We start from the raw sequence: 24,579 nt of genomic DNA, 5'->3' as shown, positions 1-24,579 counted from the left end.
CGGTGCCCGCGGCAAACCATTATGTACAGCGCATGTGCGGCCTCACACACATGCGCTGTCACGGCTAAAAAATGGTCGCTGTTTCTTTAATGCTAAACGAACTAAGTCAGCAATAGTCAGTGGCCTGCAATGATTCATGCAACTTGTCACCAAATTACACCTGTATATAAAGAGTGGTCAATGTTAGTGTTGGTGTGGGTTGGTTGGAATGTAGATAGATGGTTGCATTTGGTGTGTGTAAAAGCTGTCGGTCGTGGTTGGAGAAGAAGACTTTTCAAGAATAAAAGCAGCAATACTCTGCGAGAATACTCTTTCTCAAAGACTCTTTTGTGCCAACTAAGGTCTGAGGACTAGGCAAAGGAGTAAACAGGATGTCAGAACCTTTTCTTTTTCAAAGACTGACATGCGCTGTACATAATGCCGCCGCAAATGCGCTGTACATAGCAGTTTGCCGCCGGTGCCGCTCAAGCGCCATACAGACGGCAGTGGGATCCCTCTGTCGCCACTACAGCCGCATGTAAAGGATCCTCCGTTCGCGGCAACAGCTGCAAGCAGAGGATCCTGGCACCGTCCGTACAGCACTGGAGCACCGCCGCCGGCAAACCGCTATGTACAGCGCATGTGCGGCATCACTAGGTACAGTGCATGCGTCGTATATAGCGACACTGCACATGCATCCTACATAGCGATGCCCCGTCCCAGGTGTCACGATGCATCCGTTTGCCACTGGCCAGGTGACCTGGGGTTTTTCCTGCCGGGCGCTGCTGGGATGTTGCAAAGGCAGGGGAAGGATCCCAGGTGCATCATGCGCCGCTTTCAGTGCGCTGCTCGCTGCATGATCCGCGGTGCCCACCATGCACCTCCTCCGCTCACCCTAGCCAGCTGCCTTCTTTGCTTGCCTTGGATGTTCCTTCTGCTTTTGATGGATCCTTCTTGGAACATTCTAAATGCCTGCTTGTCAAATGTTCCATATTTTTTTCTCTCTCTCTCCCGCTATTGACAGGGGAAAGTACTAATGTTGGCTTAATGCGGGGATTTAATCATGCCAGCTGTCACCTGGTTCCTTCCGACAAATATTTTCCACCGCTAATGGTTTCAGCGCCAGATTTTATTTTTTTGTTAATGCGATCCAAATGTAATCTTATTTAATAGCATTTCACCACCGTAATACCGTATTTCTCTACGCTTGTTTAAAGACTTTGCTGGCTATATGAAAAATGTAGGCATGGGGGGGGGGCGGTAAAGGGAGTTTCTGCGTTTTGGAATGGGAAATGGACATCTTAAGAGCTGTGATGGGGAAACTTGTGTCTCGGGGCCAAATGTGGACTCCCCCAATTAATCAGCATTTTATTTGTAAGTTGCCTTTCCATAGTTCACAGCCATGCACATGGCGGTACTCCAACGTGAAAATATTTGCTTAATTACAACAAGTGGCCATGAACAATAAATAAAAGACATCCAAAAAGTGTGCAACCAAATTGAATGATTTCCAGATAAACCATGTTGTTGTTGTTTAGTCGTTTAGTCGTGTCCGCCTCTTCGTGACCCCCTGGACCAGAGCACGCCAGGCACTCCTGTCTTCCACTGCCTCCCGCAGTTTGGTCAAACTCATGCTGGTAGCTTCGAGAACACTGTCCAACCATCTCGTCCTCTGTCGTTCCCTTCTCCTTGTGCCCTCCATCTTTCCCAACATCAGGGTCTTTTCCAGGGAGTCTTCTCTTCTCGTGAGGTGGCCAAAGTCTTGGAGCCTCAGCTTCAGGATCTGTCCTTCCAAGTGAGCACTCAGGGCTGATTTCCTTCAGAATGGAGAGGTTTGATCTTCTTCCAGTCCATGGGACTCTCAAGAGTCTCCTCCAGCACCAGAATTCAAAAGCATCAATTCTTCAGCGATCAGTCTTCTTTATGGTCCAGCTCTCACTTCCATACATCACTACTGCGAAAACCATAGCTTTAACTATAAAAAACCCCATAATAAGATCTAAAAATCCTCTGCTTGGTCATCAGAACTCTCTCTCCAGGCCACGCCCATCTCCCAGGCCACACCCCCTGCCAGCCCTGCTTTACACCCTCCTTTAGTTCTCTTGCCTGGCTGAAACATGCCCTTGAACTCTGGTCAATCTAGCCCACTTTACAAAGGTGAAAATTGCGTCCATTGCCCTGCCCACTTTTGCCCTTGGCCCCATGGGGCTCAGGTAGCACTGTGGTCTAAACCACTGAGCCTCTTGGGTTTGCCGATCGGAAGGTCGGCGGTTCGAATCCCTGTGGTGGGGTGAGCTCCCGTTGCTCGGTCCCAGCTCCTGCCAACCTAGCAGTTCGAAAGCACGTCAAAGTGCAAGTAGATAAATAGGCACCGCTCCGGCGGGAAGATAAACGGCGTTTCCGTGCGCTGCTCTGGTTCGCCAGAAGTGGCTTAGTCATGCTGGCCACATGACCCGGAAGCTGTACGCCGGCTCCCTCGGCCAGTAAAGCGAGATGAGCACCGCAACTCCAGAGTCAGCCACGACTGGACCTAATGGTCAGGGGTCCCTTTACCTTTACCTAAGTTTGTTCTTGGTATGAGCTATTGTGTGCATGCACACTTCTTCAGATATACTGAAACAGAAGTCCCCAGACCCTTATATATAGTGAGAGGGTGGGGAGGGGTATTACTCAGAAGGGTGGTGTGAATGGGTGATTTAGGTATGGTAAACCTGTTGATGACTGTTAATGACTGCAATTGGTCTTACAGGAAAAAGCAAGGGGTGAGATGGCCAAAAATAGCTTTATCATGTATAATGAGATAAGAATCCAATGTCTCTATTCAGACCAGGTCTTTCCATGGTTTTGAGTTTGGTAATAAGTTGCAATTCAGTAACTTCTCCTTCCTGTCTATTTCTGAAATTATTTTGTAATATGACAGCTACTTTGAGATCTTGTATAGAATGTCCTGGGAGATTGAAGTGTTCTCCTACTGGTTTCTCTGTCTTGTGATTCCTGATATCAGATTTATGTCCATTTATCCTTTGGATGGTTGTTTTTCATTCAAGTTAACAGGGAGAATTAGAGGAAAAGCTATACAAAAAGTATAAACAATGAATGGATAATCTTCAGTGAATACCCATAAGAATTATATGGACAAGACAAATCTCCTGACAGATATAGAATGAATCTAGAAAATAGAGGAGTATAAATGTGTATAGACCACCAAACTGTAAAATATCACAATGAGAATACAGTGGTACCTCGGGTTACAGACGCTTCAGGTTACAGATGCTTCAGGTTACAGACTCCGCTAACCCAGAAATATTACCTTGGGTTAAGAACTTTGCTTCAGGATGAGAATCGTATGGTAGCAGCACGGCAGCAGCGGGAGGCCCCATTAGCTAACGTGGTACCTCAGGTTAAGAACAGTTTCAGGTTAAGAATGGACCTCCGGAACAAATTATGTTCTTAACCCGAGGTACCACTGTAGCTGAAAGTCAAACACTTGGGTATATTTACATTGGGCATGTAGGTAGGTAATGTATGTATTGTATTCAATGTGTTGTATTGTCTAATTTTAAGTTTAATAATAATAATAATAATAATAATAATAATAATAATAATAAATCAAGCACTCAGTCCCCTACCTATAGCTGGACACAGTAACGTTAAGGAAGAGCCCTACCGTTAAGGTATAGAAAGCAGTCCTAAGTCCAAGGGCTGAAGGTGACCCAAGTCATAGGTGGCTGAAGGTGGACTCTCCACCTGTCTATCGGACAGCAGCATCTTTAGGGGAGGGTAGCTTAGAGCAGAGGGAAGGGCAGTTAACACACACACACACACACACACACACACACACACACCATAGAGTCTGTGCTCGAAGTCATTCTCTCCAGAGTCGCTTCTCCCTGGCTGCGGTTATCCACATACATGCATAATGTCCTGTTAGGGGGCTCTGTGTCTCCATGCTTGTGTGATACCTTAGGAGATCTCTGGAACAGGAACACCCCCTCCCTGTTACGTCCACTGCGAGATCTCGCCCAGCATGAGTGTTGTTGGTTTTTTTATTTAGAAAAAAATACTTCTGTTCCTTAGGTGGTGCGCACAGAGAAGAACAGCCTGAACAACCGCTTCCTGCCCTGGGATGAGATTGAGACGGAAGCCATCCTGTCCATTGACGACGATGCCCACCTGCGCCACGACGAGATCATGTTTGGATTCCGGTGAGCCAAAAACTTTGCTCTTTAACGGGCAAGGGACGGATCCTGCCAAGGGACTCAACAGCCTCTTCCCTTCCTTCCCATTCATTCGGGGCCGTTCACTGTTGTCTCTCTCCAGCAAGCCCAATTAAGCTAACCCAGCGGTTCCCGAACATTTGATTTTCCGGGTCCCCGCCACCTTGATTCCGTTATCTCATTCTCACTGCCTCCCCTGCAGAAAAGCATTATTCAGAGCAGTGGTTTACTCGGCACACAAAGAAAGATAATACAGTAAAATTCAAAATGGTAACAACCAGTTGCACCTTCATTCAGAATTGGGCATAGGCAAACTCGGCCCTCCATTTGTTTTGGGACTACAACTCCCATCATCCCTGACCACTGGTCCTGTTAGCTGGGGATGATGGGAGTTGTAGTCCCAAAGCATCTGGAGGGCCAAGTTTGCCTATGCCTGTTCAAAATCCTATTGTTTAGTTGAAATAACACTGATGAATTTGATCCAGTGATACCAGCTTTTCAAAGCCTGAAATAATAATAATATAATAATAATTTATTATTTGTACCCCGCCCATCTGGCTGGGTTTCCCCAACCACTCTGGGCGGCTTCCAGCAAAGATTAAAAATACATTAAAATGTCACACATTAAAAACTTCCCTGAACAGGGCTGCCTTCAGATGTCTTCTGAATGTCAGGTAGTCGTTTATCTCTTTGACATCTGGTGGGAGGGCATTCCACAGGGAGGGAGCCACTACTGAGAAGGCCCTCTGCCTGGTTTCCTGTAGCTTTGCTTCTCGCAATGAGGGAACTGCCAGAAGGCCCTTGGAGCTGGACCTCAGCGTCCAGGCAGAACGATGGGGGAGGAGACGCTCCTTCAGGTATACTGGGCTGAGGCCGTTTAGGGTTTTAAGGTCAGCACCAACACTTTGAATTGTGCTCGGAAACGGACTGGGAGCCAATGTAGGTCTTTCAAGACCTGTGTTATGTGGTCTCGGCGGCCTCCCCCAGTCACCAGTCTAGCTGCCGCATTCTGGTTTAGTTGTAGTTTCCAGGTCACCTTCAAAGGTAGCCCCACATAGAGCCCCATCGCAGTAGTCCAAGCAGGAGATAACCAGAGCATGCACCACTCTGGCGAGACAGTCTGCGGGCAGGAAGGGTCTCAGCCTGTGTACCAGGTGGAGCTGGTAGACAGCTGCCCTGGACACAGAATTAACCTGCACCTCCATGGACAGCTGTGAGTCCAGAATGACTCCTAGGCTGTGCACCTGGTCCTTCAGGGGCACAGTTACCCGATTCAGGACCAGGGAGTCCTCCACACCTGCCCGCCTCCTGTCCCCCCAAAACAGTACTTCTGTCTTGTCAGGATTCAACCTCAATCCATTAGCTGCCATCCATCCTCCAGCAGCCTCCAGGCACTCACACAGGACCTTCACCGCCTTCACTGGTTCTGGTTTAAAAGAGAGGTAGAGCTGGGTATCATCTGCATACTGATGAAATGAAAGCCATTTACACCTCTAATGTCCTTCTTCTGCCCTCTTGCCTCTTATTGTCCCCTGGAAATCCCCCCCCTCGAAGGCATACCACCCATTTTAGCAACCACTGAGCACTTTGTGGCCAAACAAGGCTGGTTTTCCTCCCTTCCACTTGCATAATTACGCTGTCCTTTCTGCTTGGAGTCCTAACTTATTCTTCCCTCTCAGGTTGCATGTGAGAAAGACTGTTTTTGAGCATTGGAGCAAAGGGTTTCTGTCCTTTCCTCCTCCTTTCCTGAGGAGTTCTGCTCTCCCGCGTGCCCCCCAGCAAGGGAAACTGCGTCTTGCTCATAGATCTTACTCTCCCTATCTGCACGAGGGGATATCTTCAGGAAAAACTAGCTGCGGGGTCTTATTTCTCTAAATTCCCACCGCATGCAGATGTTTGGCTGCAACAAATCCTTATTTTTAGCAATGTGCCTCTATTTATAGTTGCAGTGCAAGAGGGACTGCTCCTTGCTGGCACGACTTGAGGAGTCGTGGGAGTGTTTTTGTAGGAAGGGGAATAAGCCCCAACCACGTTTATGAAACTGGCATTGTGGGGGGAAGAGACATGGAGAGATGCCAGGATTTGCTTCTCCCTCTATAAATCTTGTTTTTAAGTGGGTGAGGAGAGGCCGGTATAGCCATATACGGCCCCGGTCAGATGATCGACGTGGACCTCACTCAAGATATGGGCTTCACTTCAGATAATTATCAAAGTTTGCTGGGTGTGTATGTGCATAGAATCATAGAATTGGAAGGGACCAAAAGAGTCATTTAGTCCAGGGGTCGGCAACATTTTTTGAGGCTGGTCCGGCCCACTCCCTGGCAAACCTCTTGGTGGACCGGAGCGTGTGCGCCGGAGCGTGCACTCAAGCTATTTCTGGCGCTCTTCTAGCTGCCATATTCTGGATTAGTTACAGTTTCCGGGTCACCTTCGAAGGTCGCCCCACGTACAGCGCATTGCAGTAGTCCAAGCGGGAGATACATAGAACATGAGCTTCTTGGAGTGTAAAATGTAATGGCCATAGGAGGTAAAATAGTAGCAGGAGCATTTTGTGAGATGTGTGGCTCTGTAAGCTAAAGCTCTGGTTTTCTGCCCCGAAATCCAAGTGGCTGTGATTCATTACAATAAACAGAAGAGAAACAAAATGTGTGTCTGTGTGTTTGCTGAAGAAAAGGGTAGAAACCAAGAAAAAGCTGAATGTTAAAAGTCTAAAAGAAAGTGTGTGAGGGGGGAGCCCTCTGGGCTTTGCATTACAGTCAGCCTCTGTTCTCAGTGTTGCCCATTTTCTTTGCTGAATATTTGCCGCCTGGCTTAACAGCGAACGCCCTGTGATGTCTGCCTAAAACAATGTATGAATCAGCCGCCGTCGGCTTGGTGAGAGGGCCGCTTGTGTTGGTGTTGTGCGGCGTTCTTTGTCCCCAGTCTGTCCGCCTTGTTCCATTTCTTCCCTTCCCACTTTGCATCTTCAGGGTCTGGAGAGAAGCCAGGGACCGCATTGTCGGCTTCCCTGGGCGCTACCACGCATGGGACATTCCTCACCAATCCTGGCTGTACAACTCCAACTACTCCTGTGAGCTCTCCATGGTGCTGACGGGCGCTGCCTTCTTCCACAAGGTAAGGGAGGGGGACCCCAGTCGCTGGGAGTGGCTCTCAGCTCACATATTTTTATAAGAAGGGGAGTTGCAAAAAAACAACAACACCCCAACTCTCATGTTCTCTGTCCCTTGTGGAGCTTCCTTTGCCAACCTGCATGTTCCTGGTGGGCAGAGGGGGCTGTTATTCTCACAGGCCACATCCACAGAAGCCGGGAGCCAAACTCAAGCTGTCCTGTCCTTCCACCTGTTTGGGCATGATGGAGAAAACAGAACAGGGCTGAGATATTGTCCTCTTGGGCGAAGTAGAGGGAAGGGGTGCAGAAACTCGTGATCTAGTGGTTGGAACCAATATCGGGCCGTCTTTTCAGTGCAAATGGACTTGCCTAGGTGGGCAGTTAGAGAGCCAGCGAAGGAGCTAAATACTGTTCCTTCTTCCCTTGTCTGGAAGGAGTTCGGACCTAGAATGGGGCACAGATGCTGTTGGACTCCAACTCCCATCATCCTCAGCCAGCATGGCCAGTATCCAGGGATGATGGTAATTGGAGTGCAGGAACATTTGGAGTTCCACAGGATCCCCGTCCCTGGCTTACACCCAGATCCAATGTGGTTCTTCTGAGGCAGAGAAGAAAATGAAATCGAACAAGCCATTGTGTTATATTGGGTCCATTTCACCTGCACAAGACTCTTCTCTTTTCCCCAAGGTGTGTATATTTGGACTCAGCCAAGGGAAATCAGTGGCATTTGTGTGTGTGTGGTGGGATCTTGGCCATTTTCTGATGTTTTCCCATTCTCCTTCCCTCTCTCTCTCCCTTTCACCTGCAGTACTATGCCTACCTGTATTCCTACGTGATGCCCCAGGCCATCCGAGATATGGTAGATGAATACATCAACTGTGAGGATATCGCTATGAACTTCCTGGTCTCTCATATCACGAGGAAGCCACCGATCAAGGTAAGCGCTTGGCGGGGGACTTGAGAGGACCGTTCCCTTTTTTTGCTAGGCAAAATTATCTCTCATTCCTGAGCTACTAGGGCAGGCACCTCCAAATTCGTCCCTCCAGATGTTTTGGGACTACAATTCCCATCATCCCTGACCACTGGTCCTGTTAGCTAGGGATGATGGGAGTTGTAGTCCCAAAACACCTGGAGGGCCGAGTTTGGGGCATGCCAAACTGAACAATGGTGTGGAAAAGAGGATTGCAGCATTTAATCAATTAAACTGTTAGGTCAAGTGGAAGAAACTTCCCATCAAGTAAAAAGCTTCCCCTATATATAAACACACACACCCCCCCACACACCCAAGCTCATGCACAAATTCACAATCTGTTTTCATTGCCTTTTTCTCTTTCCCTTTGGGTTTGATACAATATGATCTATACCAGGCCTGTCAAATTGGCCCTGGGATGTGGGAGAAAGAATAACAAGTAGAGACCCCCCCCCCCAGGATTGAAAACCACCCCGCAACTTAGGAAATCCTGTATTTTGTGTTATCAATTTAATTTAGGAGTTGCTTCCCATGAAACACCCCAAAGCAATGAAAAATAAACACAACAGCGATTAGAAAGCAGCATATATCTGGTCCAGTGCGGGTAAAGAAAATCTATGCTTAAAACGCTTTGGCAGTCTTCAGCAGACTCCAGAGAGATAGCGTAGGGGATTCTTATGGGCCAAGTTAGGGGCCACCACACTAAAGGCCATATTTCTGCATTGTCCAGAATGAACCTCCTAATAGGGTGACATCTTCAGGAGGTTGTCTCGTACAGGTTGTATGCACAACAATTGGTAGTGCATATAAGGAGTGGGGTGATCTTTTAGATCTCACCTGCAGTTGTCTCAAGGCACAAATAAGCTCCGTGGGTAAGTTATGGCACTTTCTGAACCCACTACTGCTAATAAGCTCCCCCTCCAGACACCCCAGAAGGAGAAGATGCTGTCCTTCCTTGAAATGGCGCTTCTCAACCTGTGGATCCCCAGATGTTGTTGGACTACACCTCCCATCATCCCCAAGCTCTGGCCTTGCTAGCTAGGGGTGATGGAAGTTGTAGTTACACAACATCTGGGGACCCGCAGGTTGAGAAAGGGGGAAGGTCTCCATTCAGATACCTTTGGCAAGGGAAGCTCATTCGGTTGTCAGAGCCCAAACGTCCTCGCCTTTGAGGACAAAGACAACGCCCAGGGGGTGCTTTGAAAATTTGGAAGCATTCTACAACATGCAAGATGGTGGTATTCCCCATGCAAAAAACAAAAAACAACAACAAAAAACCATGCAAAAAAAGAGTAGATCTTACTGACTTGCACAATTCCTTTGAGTATTACTGTATTTTTCGCTCTATAGGACTCACCAGACCATAGGACGCACCGGACCATAGGAGGGGGAGAACGGGGAAATAAAATTCTCCCCCTCTCTGCTCAGTGCCCCTTCAGCGAAGCGGCAGGAGAAACTGAGCCCCTTCCATTTCTCCTCCCGCTTCGCTGAAGGGGCGCTGCGCAGAGACGGAAAACTGTGCAGCGCCTCTTCAGCGAAGCAAAGCCTGGAGAGCAAGAGGGTTTGGTGTGCACCGACCCTTCTCGCTCTCCAGGCTTCAGGCGGCTATCCGCAAGCCTTCGGATAATAATAATAATAATAATAATAATAATAATAATAATAATTTATTATTTATACCCCACCCATCTGGCTGGGCCTCCCCAGCCACTCTGGGCAGCTTCCATAGAAACCAAAAATACAGTAAAATACCACACGTTAAAAACTTTCCTGAACAGGGCTGCCTTAAGATGTCTTCTGAATGTCAGGTAGTTGTTTATCGCTTTGACATCTGCTGGAAGGGCGTTCCACAGGGCGGGCGCCACTACCAAGAAGGCCCTCTGCCTGGTTCCCTGTAGCTTTGCTTCTCGCAATGAGGGAACCGCCAGAAGGCCCTCGGCGCTAGACCTCAGCGTCCGGGCAGAATGATGGGGGTGGAGACGCTCCTTCAGGTATACTGGACCGAGGTCATTTAGGGCTTTAAAGGTCAGCACCAACACTTTGAATTGTGCTCGGAAACGTACTGGGAGCCAATGTAGGTCTTTCAAGACCGGTGTTATATGGTCTCGGCGGCCGCCCCCAGTCACCAGTCTAGCTGCCGCAGTCTGGATCAGTTGTAGTTTCCAAGTCACCTTCAAAGGTAGCCCCACGTAGAGTCCACGTAGAGAGCGGGAACTCCTGCTGCGCTCCGAAGGCTTGTGGATAGCTGCCTGAAGCCTCCTGAGCACAGTGGGAGTTCCCGCTGCGCTCAGGGGCCTTCAGGCGGCTTCAGCGAAAGCAGCGCGAAGCCTCCGGAGCGTGGGGGGAGCTCTCCCTCTGCGCTTCGGAGGCTTCGCGTTGCTATTGCTGAAGCCAAGGAGCCTGCATTCGCTCCATAAAATGCACACACATTTCCCCTTCATTTTTGGAGGGGAAAAAGTGCGTCCTATAGAGAGAAAAATACGGTACTTGAGATGGGAGCAGCCCTCATAGTTATCAACTTTTCTTGTGAGGGATCCTATTCGGAATAAGGGAATTTCCCTTAAAAAAGGGAAATGTTGACAGCTATGCCAGCCCTTGCCATAGGGGTTAGGGTACCCACTGCGTAAGACCTAGGACAGGTCTCCAGAGGCCTTTAATTTGGCACCGTCATTAGCTGGTATTTCTCCAGAGCAAAGTCCATCAGCGGCTGTTAGTAATCGCTTTGACCTTTTGGCTCTGCTTAGCAGCCAGAGTTGGCAGGAGAAAGACAGAGGAGGCTTCTAGCTGAAGCCGACCTGCCGAGGTCCCTGCCAGGCATTATGTGTCTCTTCATGAAAACGAGCCTTTGCGGATAAGGGCAGCCGCTTGGCGTGGGCAGAGCAATCCTTTGGCTTCCCAGAGTCATCGTGAGGGCTCCAGAGGGGGTGGGCACAGGGCCTCCCTCTCCCACCCTGCCCCTCCTTGGCCTCAGGCTCAGTTGGCGTAGCTGGGTGTGCCCGCCTTTGGTGAAGCGCAGTGTTTCTGGAAACCAGAATCGTCCCAGGATCAAAGGCCGTGTCGGTCTGCCGTAGTTGAACCAAAATTAAAAAATTCCAACTAAGACCAACTAAGTTTGTTCTTGGCATGAGCTTTCATGTGCATGCACACTTCTTCAGATACACTGAAGTAACAGAAGTCTCCAGACCCTTATATATAGTGAGAGGGTGGGAAGGGGTATTACTCAGAAGGGTGGTGGGAATGGGTGATTGGCTGATAGGTGTGGTAAACCTGTTGATGGTTAATGACTGCAATTGGTCTTACAGGAAAAAGCAAGGGGTGAGATGGCCAAAAATAGCTTTATCGTGTATAATGAGATAAGAATCCAATCTCTCTATTCAGACCAGGTCTCTCCATGGTTTTAAGTTTGGTAATAAGTTGTAATTCAGCAACTTCTCTTTCCAGTCTGTTTTTGAAATTCTTTTGTAATATTACAGCTACTTTGAGATCTTGTAGAGAAAGATCTAACCCTAACCCTAACCATAACCCTTTATATCCAAACTAAGACCAACTTAGTTGGTCTTTAAGGTGCTACTGGAAGGAATTTTTTTATTTTGTTTTGACTATGGCAGACCAACACGGCTACCTATCTGTAACTGAACCTTTATATCCAAAGTCTATGTAATGTTATAAGAGGTATTTAAAACCTGCCAAAGATTTCAGATGTTTACAGTGGTCTGTCAAATATAATGTGAATTTCTCCCATTCTTTGCTGAAGTTTTGATCCTCCTGGTTTCTGGTTTTCCCAGTCATTTTTACCATCTCTGCATAGTCTACTACAGCGGTACCTTGCTTCTCAAACTTAATCTGTTCTGGAAGTCTGTTCCAAAACCAAAGCGTTCCAAAACCAAGGCGCGCTTTCCCATAGAAAGTAGTGCTAAACGGATTAATCTGTTCCAGACTTTTAAAAACACCCCCTAAAACAGTAATTTAGCATGAGTTTTACTATCTAACGAGACCCATAAAATTCGAGCAATAATCAATGTGCTGTACTATAAAATAAATAAGACAGTATTGTAGATGATAAAGATTAAAATTAATTTTTTTTCTTACTTGCACTGATGATAGTCATTGTTTGGATGGGGGGCTTTTATCCATTTCCGCAGTCACACAATCAATCAATCAATCAGTAGCTGAACTGGGTTCCACACAGTCACCAAAAAAAAATTAACCGAAAAAGCCTCAAAACAGAAAACGCAAAATAAATAGCAAACACAAAAGCACCAAATACAAGCTCCTAATATCACCTTAGAACACTATAATCAGAAACGGAAGGCTTGAATGAGGGGACGCAAATTAGCAGCACAACAGGAAACACAGGGGGACTCAAAACGGAGCATGTTTCGCTTCCAAAAAAAAGTCCGAAAACCGGAACACCTACTTCCAGTTTTGCAGCATTCGGGTTCCAAGTTGTTTGTGAACTAAGCTGTTTGAAAACTGAGGTACCACTGTAGTTTAGTGTGCCAGTCCACTCTGTCAGGAACCCTGCTTGAGCATCCTTTGGCCAGCACACAACTTTGGGCTGCTGAATCCTCTTGGGGGGACTCCTCCCAGCTCACGGCCTGCTTCCCTTGTCCTCCTCCTGTGCGCAGGTGACGTCCCGCTGGACCTTCCGCTGCCCCGGCTGCCCCCAGGCCCTCTCCCACGACGACTCCCACTTCCACGAGCGGCACAAATGCATCAACTTCTTCGTCAAAGTCTACGGCTACATGCCTTTGCTCTACACCCAGTTCCGCGTGGACTCCGTCCTCTTCAAGACCAGGCTGCCCCACGACAAGACCAAGTGCTTCAAGTTCATCTAGGCCTGTGTGGAGACGCGTCTGTGTGCGTTGGCTGCAGACTTCTGGATCGAGACCGGAGGCGAGGAGGGAGGCTGGAAGGGTTTCCTCCTCCCGCTGCTGCTCCTCATCCCCTTTTGCCTGAGGAGAAGGACAGAGCGGTGGCTCCCGCCATCTTGTGCCAGCCCCACGGGGACTGTAAGCCGTGGGGCACCACCCATTAAAGACTCTGCTTGGTATTGTGTACTGAGGAAAAACTGAGACTGGTTAGTCCCCCAGGTAGTGGGTTAGCCAAGGGCAAAACTGGGGTTTTTAAAATATTAATTATTATTTAAAATGGAAGTGTTTTAGATATGCCTGGTAAGGCTTTCTATATTTTTTTTTTCCAGAAGGTGGGAGGGGGCTGCTGGGAGGGAGGGAGGGGATATTTCAGGTTTGTTTCGCCCCCGGCCCGTGATGTTGTTTGGGGAGAAGCAGAGGCCCCAGGAAGCTGCGTTCAACACCCTCTGCCCACCCCAGCCAATATCCCAGATTTCTTTCTTGTTCTCAAGGAGGGAAGACCCGGCCGCCTGAGGCCTCCATCCGTTTGCTTCTCAGTGAGACCGGCTTGGGATTTCCTGGAGGAAACCGTGGATCCCTTTCCGCTGAAAAATACCCTCTCCCTGCAGCTGCCATGGAGCGAAGTGATTCCAGGGAGCTTCTCGCCTCCACACCCACCTGCACTAAAGGACCCTGCCGCATCAATCTTTTTTTGTGGCGCCCCAGCCACCCAGCGGCGCCTTTCCCAGCCGCGGGTGCCCCTAGCGGAAAATGGGTGCCCTTTCCCTGCTGCTTCCTTGCAGGCTCGGGGGGGGGGGCTGCTGCTTCTCTCTGTGCCACGCGGGGGCATCACGTAAGCACCCCACCTCCCTTTGCGGAAGCTCAAAGGTCTTAATTTAAGCGTCGCTTGCGCAGCGTGGGAAGTTTCCGCGCCGCAGGCGAGGGCAACGCCAGGGTGACTGCAGGCGAGTCGTTTGGGAGTGCGGGTTAAGTTTTATTTTAGATGTGGCCTCTTAGGGATTCTTCAACAAGACACACACACTCGTAACGGGGCCGTGGTGTGTTCCGGATGAAAGGTGCTGTATTCCTGCTCATGAAGTGTACCCCAAATCCATCCTCTGTCAAGCAATCATGTCTGGTCTCAACAGCTCTCTCAGCCCTGATGCCTAAAACTGCCCTTCTCCTCCTCCCTCCTGTGCCCTTTTTCCTCTATGGCTCTTGGGACCGGGGTGCCGGCAGCCGCTGGAGAGAGACAGGTGAGTGGTCTACTCCCCAGGAGCGCTGGACCCCACGGGAGACTGCACACAAATTAATATTATTGTTCTAAAGAGTGCAGGCCGTCTCTGCCCCCCCCAATTGCTTTCAAGCTACTTCTGCACAGAGTTTTGGTTCCGCAGGGGGCCTTTTCTAGAAAGGCTCTCGCTTCGACATCACATTGGCCAAGTAGGCCATTCTGTGCAGTCTTTGCAAAACTATAAGAGATGGTTTGGAACAACTTGCTGCCCCCCACCCCGGCTGCAATTTAGATTCCCCTTCTCTTTTTTATTTATAGAAAGGTAGTAGTGAAATAGCCGCCTTCCTGTAGCATCCGGGAAGGTTGGCAGTCCCCTTGATATATTCTCCCACTGCGATTCCTGTCCTGGGGTCCTGATTTTTGCATGTTGTGGGTGCTGGTTGGAGCTCTGAAGGCAAAAGGTAACCATCACCCTCTTGTGGAAATGCAGGTGGAAGGGGGGCTCCCTGTGCCCCATTTGGGCAGGAAGCGCATTCGCTCGCTGGCATGTGTGATGGCTGCGACTCACGAATGTTTACAGACCTCTCTGCTCTTTTTTGGATAGTCTTCAGGGACTGCAATTCCCCCTTTGCATTTTCAAAAGGAGATTCTCTCTCTTTTGCACCCGGTAACCCAATAATGCAGTCTGTCGCCATGCGAGTTGAAATGTAGCGGAACAAAGGACAAAGGTGGCTGTTCCAACGGAAGCAGGTTCTCCTTCGGCAGCCCCCATCCCACTTCTAAGCCACAAATCTCGTTCTCCCCATATTCTGCCCCCTGCCTGGATGAATGAATAATCCTCAGCCAGGGCAAAAGAGGTGGTGGTACATAAAACGTTGGATTCTCCATGGTGATCAGCCTCCCTCGCATGTCCACAACATGTACAGGCGTCCTCTGTTGGGTGCGCAAGGCTTAAAAGGAAGCCATGTGCAGATCGTCTCTCCGTCTGGTGCAGGCATCCCCAGACTCGGCCCTCCAGATGTTTTGGGACTACAACTCCCATCATCCCTAGCTAACAGGACCAGTGGTCAGGGATGGTGGGAATTGTAGTCCCAAAACATCTGGAGGGCTGAGTTTGGTGGTGCCAGATCTAGTGGATGGGAACGTGACATGAAAGTAACTTCATCTCTCCCCGTCCACGATAAGCGTCGCCCCTCCTGTTCCTCCTAGTGCATTTAAACCTCTGTAAGGTGCCAAGCTAGGTTTTGGACATCCACTCAAAAATGTGTTTACATGGTTCCTCCTCCTCCTCCTCGTCCTCCTTTGCTGTGCTCGTTGGAGGTTACCCAACTTGGACCCCCACCCAAAAAAAGGCACAGGCTGCTCTCCATCCTGCTCTGCCAGCGGTGTTCTCTGACCTCTGTTGGATGTGTGGAAACTCAGATTAGAACCACAATGCACAGTTCAAACACACGCAAGCACTCGCTCTTTTTGGAATATGACCAGTTTTTTTTTTTAATAAAAAAAAATCACACACATACACATGTGCACTTTGGGCTTTTTAAAATAACCGGGGCTGTTTTTTAATCGCCCCCTTCAATGTTGTGATCATCCCAAAAGGAGATTTCTAAAAAGATAACCTTAGCAGGCCAAGGTGGAGCCTTGCCGTGCCGTCCTCTTCATGTTGTGCTAAGTTTGTGGGTTTTTTCTGCCGGGAAAAGGAGGCGGTTGATTATTGGAGCCATCCCTCAGGCTGATGGGCACCTGGGCAGGAGAAGGAAGCGGTGAGGTGAGAGAAAGTCCCTTTTGTCTGGAGGCAAGTCCAGTGGCTTTTGCCAGACCCTGAACACCCGTGTTGGTGCCATTCCTCCTAAGAAGTTGCCGTCCTCCGCTGCTCAAACTGGTGGCCCTTTTTCATTTCTTTGAGGATATAGGAAAAGGTGGGGTCTGCGTGACGAGGGAGAAGGCTTCCTCATCCAAGGCCTTCTGGCATCTCTGCAACTGGGTACAGCTGCTCAATTTTATTTCCTCTGCTCTCCCCTGCCCAGCGCAACGGCCATTTGTGGGCCCTCTACCCCTTCCCACTATGAATGTGTTTTAAAAGCTCTGTGAGCACCAAATTTTAAAAGACGGGAAAGCAAAAAGTGGGGGCGGGGGGAATCTAAAACCTTGACACGAGCACAATTGTTCATATGTTGAATTTTGTAAAAGGGTGAAATAAACTCAGTTTAACTTGAACACGTCTCAAGACTCTTTGCCACTTTTAGCAGAAGGGGACAAGCACTGACAGCGAGTGGGTGTTGCAATGTCTACTTCATTTAAATAGTGATTTCCAAACTTCTTGGGGGGCCTGTCCCCCTTCGTGATCCCCAAGGGCCCCAATCCTGTACGAAGTGTTACTCAGAGTGGCGGCTTGCACGACTCGCTAAGGAAGCACCCACAACAAAATTCAGAATAGTAAAGCATTTGTTGCACATTTACTCAAAATCCGATTAAAATTATTTGGTTTAATTCGAGAAAACTGATCAACTTGAACCATCAATTTATACCAGCTTTTCAAAGACCAATAGACATTTACATTTCCAGCACAGCCCTTCCTCTTAGCACCCTCCCCTGGAAATTCCCCCCCACCCCCGGGGGTTATTACTCACCATCAAGTAAGAAGATAGACATACAAAATGATTGGATGCATGCAATAAATGATGTGTGGCTGGTTTCTAGGAAAACTCCCACAAATTCACCATACCTGAATAAGTGAGTTTCACAATATGGGCTCACCTAGGAGCAGAAGCTGCCTCTTTCTAATAGACAACGTCATTAGCGCCTTACAATCTTTATTGCCCTGGAGGAAATTGAGGTTAATTTGCAGTTTGTCCAAAACGGCTTTTTGTCAACCTTATCTGTTCATGCGGTCTCAGCAGTCCAGCTCGTTCTTTCCCTCCGTCCTCCCCCCCCCCCCCAGTTTTCAAAAGGTTTCCAGCGATTTGTATCTCCCTGCACCGAGATTGGTACAGCCGTGGACTTTTGACTCCATCTCTTCCTTGCTAAGTTGCCGAGGACAAAAAAGGAAAAGCAGAGAGAAGAGAAAGGCATCAGCAGTGGATCGTAAAGCCCTCGTCTCTGAAAAGGCTTTTCGCGGCACGATTGCCTGCGCAGAGACGAGCCCGTTGAGATCCATGGGGCTTATGCCTGGAGAAGTGAGCATTCTGTGCAGCGTGTATTTATAGCATACGCTGCTTAGCAGGGGGGTGCCAACGCAGCGCCCGTGGGCCCCTGGTGTACCTGCTAACACTGGCCATGAAGAAGAAGAGTTTGGATTTGATATCCCACTTTATCATTACCCGAAGGAGTCTCAAAGCGGCTAACATTCTCCTTTCCCTTCCTCCCCCACAATAAACACTCTGTGAGATGAGTGATGCTGAGAGACTTCAGAGAAGTGTGACTGGCCCAAGGTCACCCAGCAGCTGCATGTGAAGGAGCGGAGAAGCGAACCCAGTTCACCAGATTACGAGTCCACCGCTCTTAACCACTACCTCAGAAACTCTCCACAAACTTCCCCTCCAATATCCACTGTTGCTTGAGTCCTTTTCCTCTCCCTGCTCACTCCCTGCTTGGCACCAGCTCATCCTCCCCATATCAAACGTGCGCCCCATAAACCTGGCCACCTTTCATGGGACTGGGTGACTACCGTCCCATCTGTTCTCAACAAAGGCATTGGGAGGTGCAGCATCTAGTCTAAGGTAAAAGGTACAGTGGTACCTCGGGTTAAGAACTTAATTAGTTCCAGAGGTCCATTCTTAACCTGATACTGTTCTTAACCTGAGGTACCACTTTAGCTAATAGGGCCTCCCGCTGCCGCGGCCGCGTGATTTCTGTTCTCATCCTGAAGCAAAGTTCTTAACCCGAGGTACTATTTCTGGGTTAGCGGAGTCTGTAACCTGAAGCGTCTGTAACCTGAAGCGTCTGTAACCTAAGGTACCACTGTAAAGGTAAAGGTAAATGACCCCTGGATGGTTAAGTCCAGCCCAAGGCAACTATGGGGTTGCGGTGCTCATCTCACTTTCAGGCTGAGGAAGCCGGCGTTTGTCCGCAGACAGATTTCTGGGTCATGTGGCCAGCAGGACTAAACCGCTTCTGGCGTAACGGGACACCGTGACGGCAGCCAGAGCGCATGGAAATGCTGTTTACCTTCTCGCCACAACGGTACCTATTTATCTACGTGCACTGATGTGCTTTTGAACTTATGGGTTGGCAGAAGCTGTTAGAGAGCAACGGGAGCTCACCCCATTGCGGGGATTCAAACTGCCAACCTGATCAGCAAGCCCAAGAGTCTCAGTGGTTTAGACCACAGCGCCACCCGCTTCCCTACCATCTAGTCCAGGCCTCCTCAACCTCAGCCCTCCCAATGTTTTCAGACCACAATTCCCATCATCCCTGACCACTGGTCCTGCTAGCTAGGGATCATGGGAGTTGTAGGCCAAAAACATTTGGAGGGCTGAGTTTGAGGAAGCCTGATCTAGTCTAACTCCCTGCAACACAGCAATTGCAGCTCAAGAATCCCTGATATTGGCCATCCAATATCTGCTTAAAAACCTCCAATGGAGGAGAGTCCATTATCTCTTGGGGGAGGTCTCTTCTGCGGTTGAACGGCTCTTACTGTCAGGAAATTCTCCCCACGGTTGAGTTGGAACCTCCTTCCTTGCAATTTGAATCCATTGGCTTGGAGCCTCAGAAAACAAGCTTGCTCCCTCTTTCATGGGACAGCCTTCAGATATGTGAAGATGGCAAAGAGGTTCAAAGAGCATCTCTCTCCCTGTGAGCGCAGTGGGAGCCCTTTTGTATTGTGCCACCCCAGCCCACGCCAGCAGACATGCGGTGTCAGTCCACACCCTCAAGGCAACCATTTTGTGTTATGGTCAAGCCCACACGGCTTCCATTGTGTGACAGGTGACCCACGGCACATTCTGAACACCCCAGCTGCGCTCCTTGGCGGCTGATGTCTAGGACCGCATCTTGAGTCGCTGCAATTTCTCTGAAGAGCGTCAGTCAGTTAGCAGCATTGCATTGTGACTCCCCCAATCTGGTATTTCATACAGATAAGGTGGCCTCGCGACCTTTCGCCGTGGTTTCCTCTGTGAGTGGCTTTTTACGTTGATCGATCATCTACCACATTGCAAGAGTTCTTCGCAGATTAACAGTAACGGCGAAAGCAGTTGGAATCAGTGAGATATAAGAAGGAGATTTTTAAGTTTTTTTCCAAGCAGACTTATCAGAGGTTATTGAGGGTATCGCAATAAGTTACTGAGACTATTTTGAAGTTATCGTTCGGGCAGGCAGTAATGCTACTGAACATTCAATATCATGCTTTCAAATGTTCAAAGCACTTAATTTCCCCCACAACCCCCCTGTAAGCTAGGGAGATGACAACAGTGCCTGGAGACAGGCAGTCAGGTCAGACTAGGAATGACTGCTGGGAGGAGCACAGAGAGAATAATTGCCCTGGTGCATCTGCAGAAGCACAGCCGGAAGCCTCCATCTGCCCCAGCTGCAACAAAACATGTCTCTCCAGTATCAGTCTCTACAGCTACAGCAAGGCCCTGTGACTCTTCAGCAGTGTGACTTCACCTACAAAAGCACCCTCCTTCATAGTTTCCCAAGACAGACGGATGCCAACATTATCCCCTTACTCCAGACAGGGGCTACTGAGGCTGAAGGAGGCACAGGGACTTGCCTACAGGCCAAACTAGACGATACAGTGGTACCTCTGAATGCGAACAGGATCCATTCTGGAGCCCTGTTCGCAACCTGAGCAGAACGCAACCCGCGTCTGCACATGCACGGGTCGCGATTTGCCGCTTCTGTGCATGTGTGTGACGTCATTTTGAGCATCTGCACATGTGTGAGCGGCGAAACCCGGAAGTAACCCGTTCTGTTACTTCCACGTCGCCGCAGGACACAACCTGAAAAGATTTAACCTGAAGTGTCTTTAACCCGAGGTATGACTGTACATTAAACAAGTGGTACAGTTGGAAAAGAACTCCGAGGGCCATCTAGTCCAGCCCCCTGCAATTCAGGAATTAATGCATCAATGCATTAATTCGGGGGGGTTCCCAAACTGTGGTCTGTGCAATCTCTGTGAACAATGGCAGGGACAGGGGTTGCTCCATTGTTCTTAGAATGTGTCCCTCTGCCCAGAAGGGAAGTTTGAGAGGAGAAGACACTTGCAAGGAGTGGAGAAGATTAGCAGCAAGGTGAATGGGAGGCTAGAATTAAAAGATCGAACCGCGCAGAGCATGATGCATTGAAATTATTTCAACAGACAGAAAATACATCCCTCAGCAATTTTCAAGTGGTCAGGGTGGGGTGGAGAGCTGGGAAACTTCTTCATTAGCACATTGAATGTCTCTGGCTCTCCCCCCTTTTTAAAAATAAACTTGCCAAGAGGCCTGGCAAATAAACTGGCAGGGAACTGGCCAAGGACCAGGATGAATGGGGAGGAGGGATTGACCTATTTCCAACCATGCCATGGGTCTGGAGGAATTCTCCCTGCCCCCACCTCCAGCTCCCCCTTCCTGTTTTCTACCCCACATCCCTACGAGGGGACACACAGCCCCCTCCTTTTCTGCTGCTGCCTAGAATAAGAGCGAAATCAGACTTGCTCTGAAAGGAAAAGCAGATCATAAATCACCTTTCTAGTGTGTGGCTGGAGTTTTAATCCAGTGCTATCAGTTAATACAATATTTAACGTGGAAGGGGATTTTTTTTGTGATGTGCAGTCAAAACAAATTTGAGCACGAGCTCTTGAGCAACGCAGGGCGTGGCGAGGCCGTTTTTGCACTATCACTGTTTATTTTAAACAACGCAGCTCCCAGTTAAGAATAGTTCATGCTTTCAAATAAAGGCCGGGTGGTTTTATTCCGAAGGAAGTTGATCTTGCTGGAGGGGAGATTTCCCACCTTGTCTGAAGGAGATAAATGGGACCACTCTCACTCTCCTCTCCTCTCCTGCCCCCCCCCCAAAAAAAATCTGTTCTGGACAATCCTCTGGAGCAGATTCTGAGAGTCCATCAGGGGCTTCGGGGGAGAAGGAAGGGAAAGTTCTACCTCTACCCAGCTCTACCTCTCTTTCAAATCAGAGCCAGTGAAGGCAGTGAAGGTCCTGTGTGAGTGTCTGGAGGCAGTTGGAGGATGGATGGCGGCTAACAGATTGAGGTTGAATCCTGACAAGACAGAAGTACTGTTTTGGGGGGACAGGGGGCAGGCGGGTGTGGGGGACTCCCTGGTCCTGAATGGGGTAACTGTGCCCCTGAAGGACCAGGTGCGCAGCCTGGGAGTCATTTTGGACTCACAGCTGTCCATGGAGGCGCAGGTCAATTCTGTGTCCAGGGCAGCTGTTTATCAGCTCCATCTGGTACGCAGGCTGAGACCCTACCTGCCCGCAGACTGTCTTGTCAGAGTGGTGCATGCTCTAGTTATCTCTCACTTGGACTACTGCAAATGCGTTCTGTGTGGGGCTACCTTTGAAGGTGACCCGGAAACTGCAATTAATCCAGAATGCGGTAGCTAGACTGGTGACTGGGAGTGGCCACCAAGACCATATAACACCAGTCCTGAGAGATCTGCATTGGCTCCCAGTACATTTCTGAGCACAATTCAAAGTGTTGGTGCTGACCTTTAAAGCCCTAAACGGCCTCGGTCCTGTAAAACTGAAGGAGCGTCTCAACCCCCATCGTTCTGCCCGGACACTGAGATCTAGCGCCGAGGGCCTTCTGGCGGTTCCCTCATTGCGAGAAGTGAGGTTACAGGGAACCAGGCAGAGGGCCTTTTCAGTAGTGGCACCCGCCCTGTGGAAGGAAATAAGCTGCCACCTTCTCTTTAAAAGACATCTGAAGGCAGCCCTGTTTAGGGAAGTTTTTAATATTTAATGCTGTATTGTTTTTAACATTCGATTGGGAGCCGCCCAGAGTGGCGGGGTATAAATAATAAATTATTATTATTAATTATTATTGTGCAAGCAAAAGTTTGCTGTGGGGGTGAAAAGGCAGCACCTGGACACCCCTAAATTACTGTGAACATGCCACCCTGTCTTCTGAGCAGCAGAGCCTTGGGTGGCCTAGTTCCTTAATTCTACTGGAAATAAATCCACTACTTGGCTTACCGATGCCAAGATGTCTGTGTTATCAACACCTTTGTGAATGAACGCCGCATTTAGTTTCCTTCTGTTTCCACTGACATCAGCCTAGCAGCTTGATTTTCTTTCTTAGTGTTGAGATTGCCCGGTAACAGAATATTGCATAGTGTTTATTTCCCCCTTGTCTATGAGGACTTCTGTCCTGGTCCTAACTAAGGCCACCAAACTCCCTTCCCACCCCTTCTCAGCTAAAATAGACTGAGAAACTAATTCCCACCTCCATTTCAATTACAGCTATGGGTTGGGGAATCTTAGCCTTAGCTAGGACCTATGTGGCGCTGTGGGTTAAACCATAGAGCCAAGGACTTGCTGATCAGAAGGTCAGCGGTTCAAATCCCCGCAACAGGGTGAGCTCCCGTTACTCAGTCCCAGCTCCTGCCAACCTAGCAGTTTGAAAGCACGTCAAAGTGCAATTAGATAAATACCGTATTTTTCTCTCTATAAGACGCACCAGACCATAAGACGCACCTAGTTTTTGGAGGAGGAAAACAAGAAGAAAAATATTCTGAATCCCAGAAGCCAGAACAGCCAGAGGGATCGCTGCACAGCGAAAGCAGCGATCCCTGTTGCTGTTCTGGCTTCTGGGATAGCTGCGCAGCCTGCATTCGCTCCATAAGACGCACACACATTTCCCCTTACTTTTTAGGAAGGAAAAAGTGAGTCTTATAGAGCAAAAAATACGGTAGGTACCGCTCTGGCGGGAAGGTAAATGGCGTTTCCGTGCGCTGCTCTGGTTCGCCAAAAGCGGCTTAGTCATGCTGGCCACATGACCCGGAAGCTGTACGCCGGCTCCCTTGGCCAGTAAAGCGAGATGAGCGCCACAACCCCAGAGTCGGCCACGACTGGACCTAATGGTCAGGGGTCCTTTTACCTATGCATCCCACATGCCCCAGCTTGGAGGAACTACCAAGGAAAATGTTCTGTTCAGCTAAAGATTCTGGCCACAGACCCAATAAAATACAGAAATGGAGGCTGCGTGTCGCCGGGGGAGGCGACAGAGACCTTGCCAGTGGGGTGGATGAGAATACAAAGCTTTCTTGCTCCCCCCCCCACTCCAACGCGCCTCTGCTCACTCGCTCTGTGCCCCACTGAGCAGCTCATTGCAGGTTCTCGCTGTGGGCCCCAGTGGGGAATTTGTTCCCGATTTCAGACATCAGCTTCTGTGTGCTGTTTCTGCACAGCGAAGGTCTCCAGCCCCTTGCTGTTCCAATTTGTTTGCATCTGTGTTATTTCAATTTAGCATAAATGTGATGGACGTGGAACCAGTGTCGCCGGCTGCAGCGAGGAATAAACAGCATCTCTTCTCGGGCTCCGAAAAGGCAGTTCCCACACCTGGGATTTCAGCCTTGCTCTGCGGGGCTCGCAGCACTGCGAAGCAAACTGGGTTGCACAGGGCGGGGGGGGGGGGACACAAATCTTTCTCCCTCCCGCTTTGCAGGGCACCAGCACAGAAATCAGCAGCTGACAGGTTAAGGTTAAGGGTCCACCCCACCCCACCACCCTGAGCTTGTCAAACCACCAAGTCTCAGCATCTGGGCAACACAGGCTTGCAAATTACGGGAACTGGTTTGCTAGCTGTGCAAATGCCTGCTCTTAGTTTGCACATAACGCATTTCCTCTTTTAAAATATTGGAATATGCAACTTGTCTGTGCTGCTTGAACACTGGATTTGGGCTGGGATATGTGTGTTCGTGTGTGGAATTAAATTAAATTGGCTGAAAAGGCAAAGCGGCCTCCAGCCCCACCTATAACTGGCAGTACTAACACTGTGCTGCATTTCAGGGGTGTTGTAAGTCACAAAACTGGTCTACTTGTAACGAGATAATCAACTATATTGGCACATGCAGCACAATTTTTAAATGTTAAAAAAGGAGATGAGGAATCACATTTCCCATAGAGTGTAAAACTAGAGTCAGAGTACAAAGTCCTTTTTTGTTTGTTTTGCTGCTCTGTTGGAAGAGGACGGTGCTCCCCAGTCACAGACATGCAAAAATATTGGATCCAGACCACTGAACTATGATTGACATTTTCCTACCTCTTGCTTCCATGTC

At 49.1% G+C, this 24,579-nt stretch overlaps 1 protein-coding gene across 4 annotated transcripts in view; it reads left to right on the top strand.

The window, feature by feature from the left end:
* Positions 1 to 16,576, top strand: part of EXTL3 (exostosin like glycosyltransferase 3) — a 177,845-nt gene extending 161,269 nt beyond the window's left edge. For 3 of the 4 annotated variants that reach the window (XM_081854616.1, XM_081854617.1, XM_081854615.1), the window contains 4 exons: positions 4,057 to 4,184; positions 7,166 to 7,310; positions 8,114 to 8,242; positions 12,901 to 16,576. In XM_081854616.1, coding sequence (XP_081710742.1) covers positions 4,057 to 4,184; positions 7,166 to 7,310; positions 8,114 to 8,242; positions 12,901 to 13,110 — 612 coding nt within the window. In that variant the 3' untranslated portion in view covers positions 13,111 to 16,576. The remainder of the gene's footprint in view (positions 1 to 4,056; positions 4,185 to 7,165; positions 7,311 to 8,113; positions 8,243 to 12,900) is intronic. The other variant, XR_014154536.1, reaches the window with a different exon arrangement.
* The last annotated feature ends 8,003 nt before the right edge of the window (positions 16,577 to 24,579 follow it).

This window comes from Podarcis erhardii, assembly GCF_964252035.2.
Source record: "Podarcis erhardii genome assembly, chromosome: 3".
NCBI lineage: Eukaryota > Metazoa > Chordata > Lepidosauria > Squamata > Lacertidae > Podarcis > Podarcis erhardii.
Note: the sequence above shows the minus strand (reverse complement) of the source record. Positions and strands in the feature narration are given on the sequence as shown.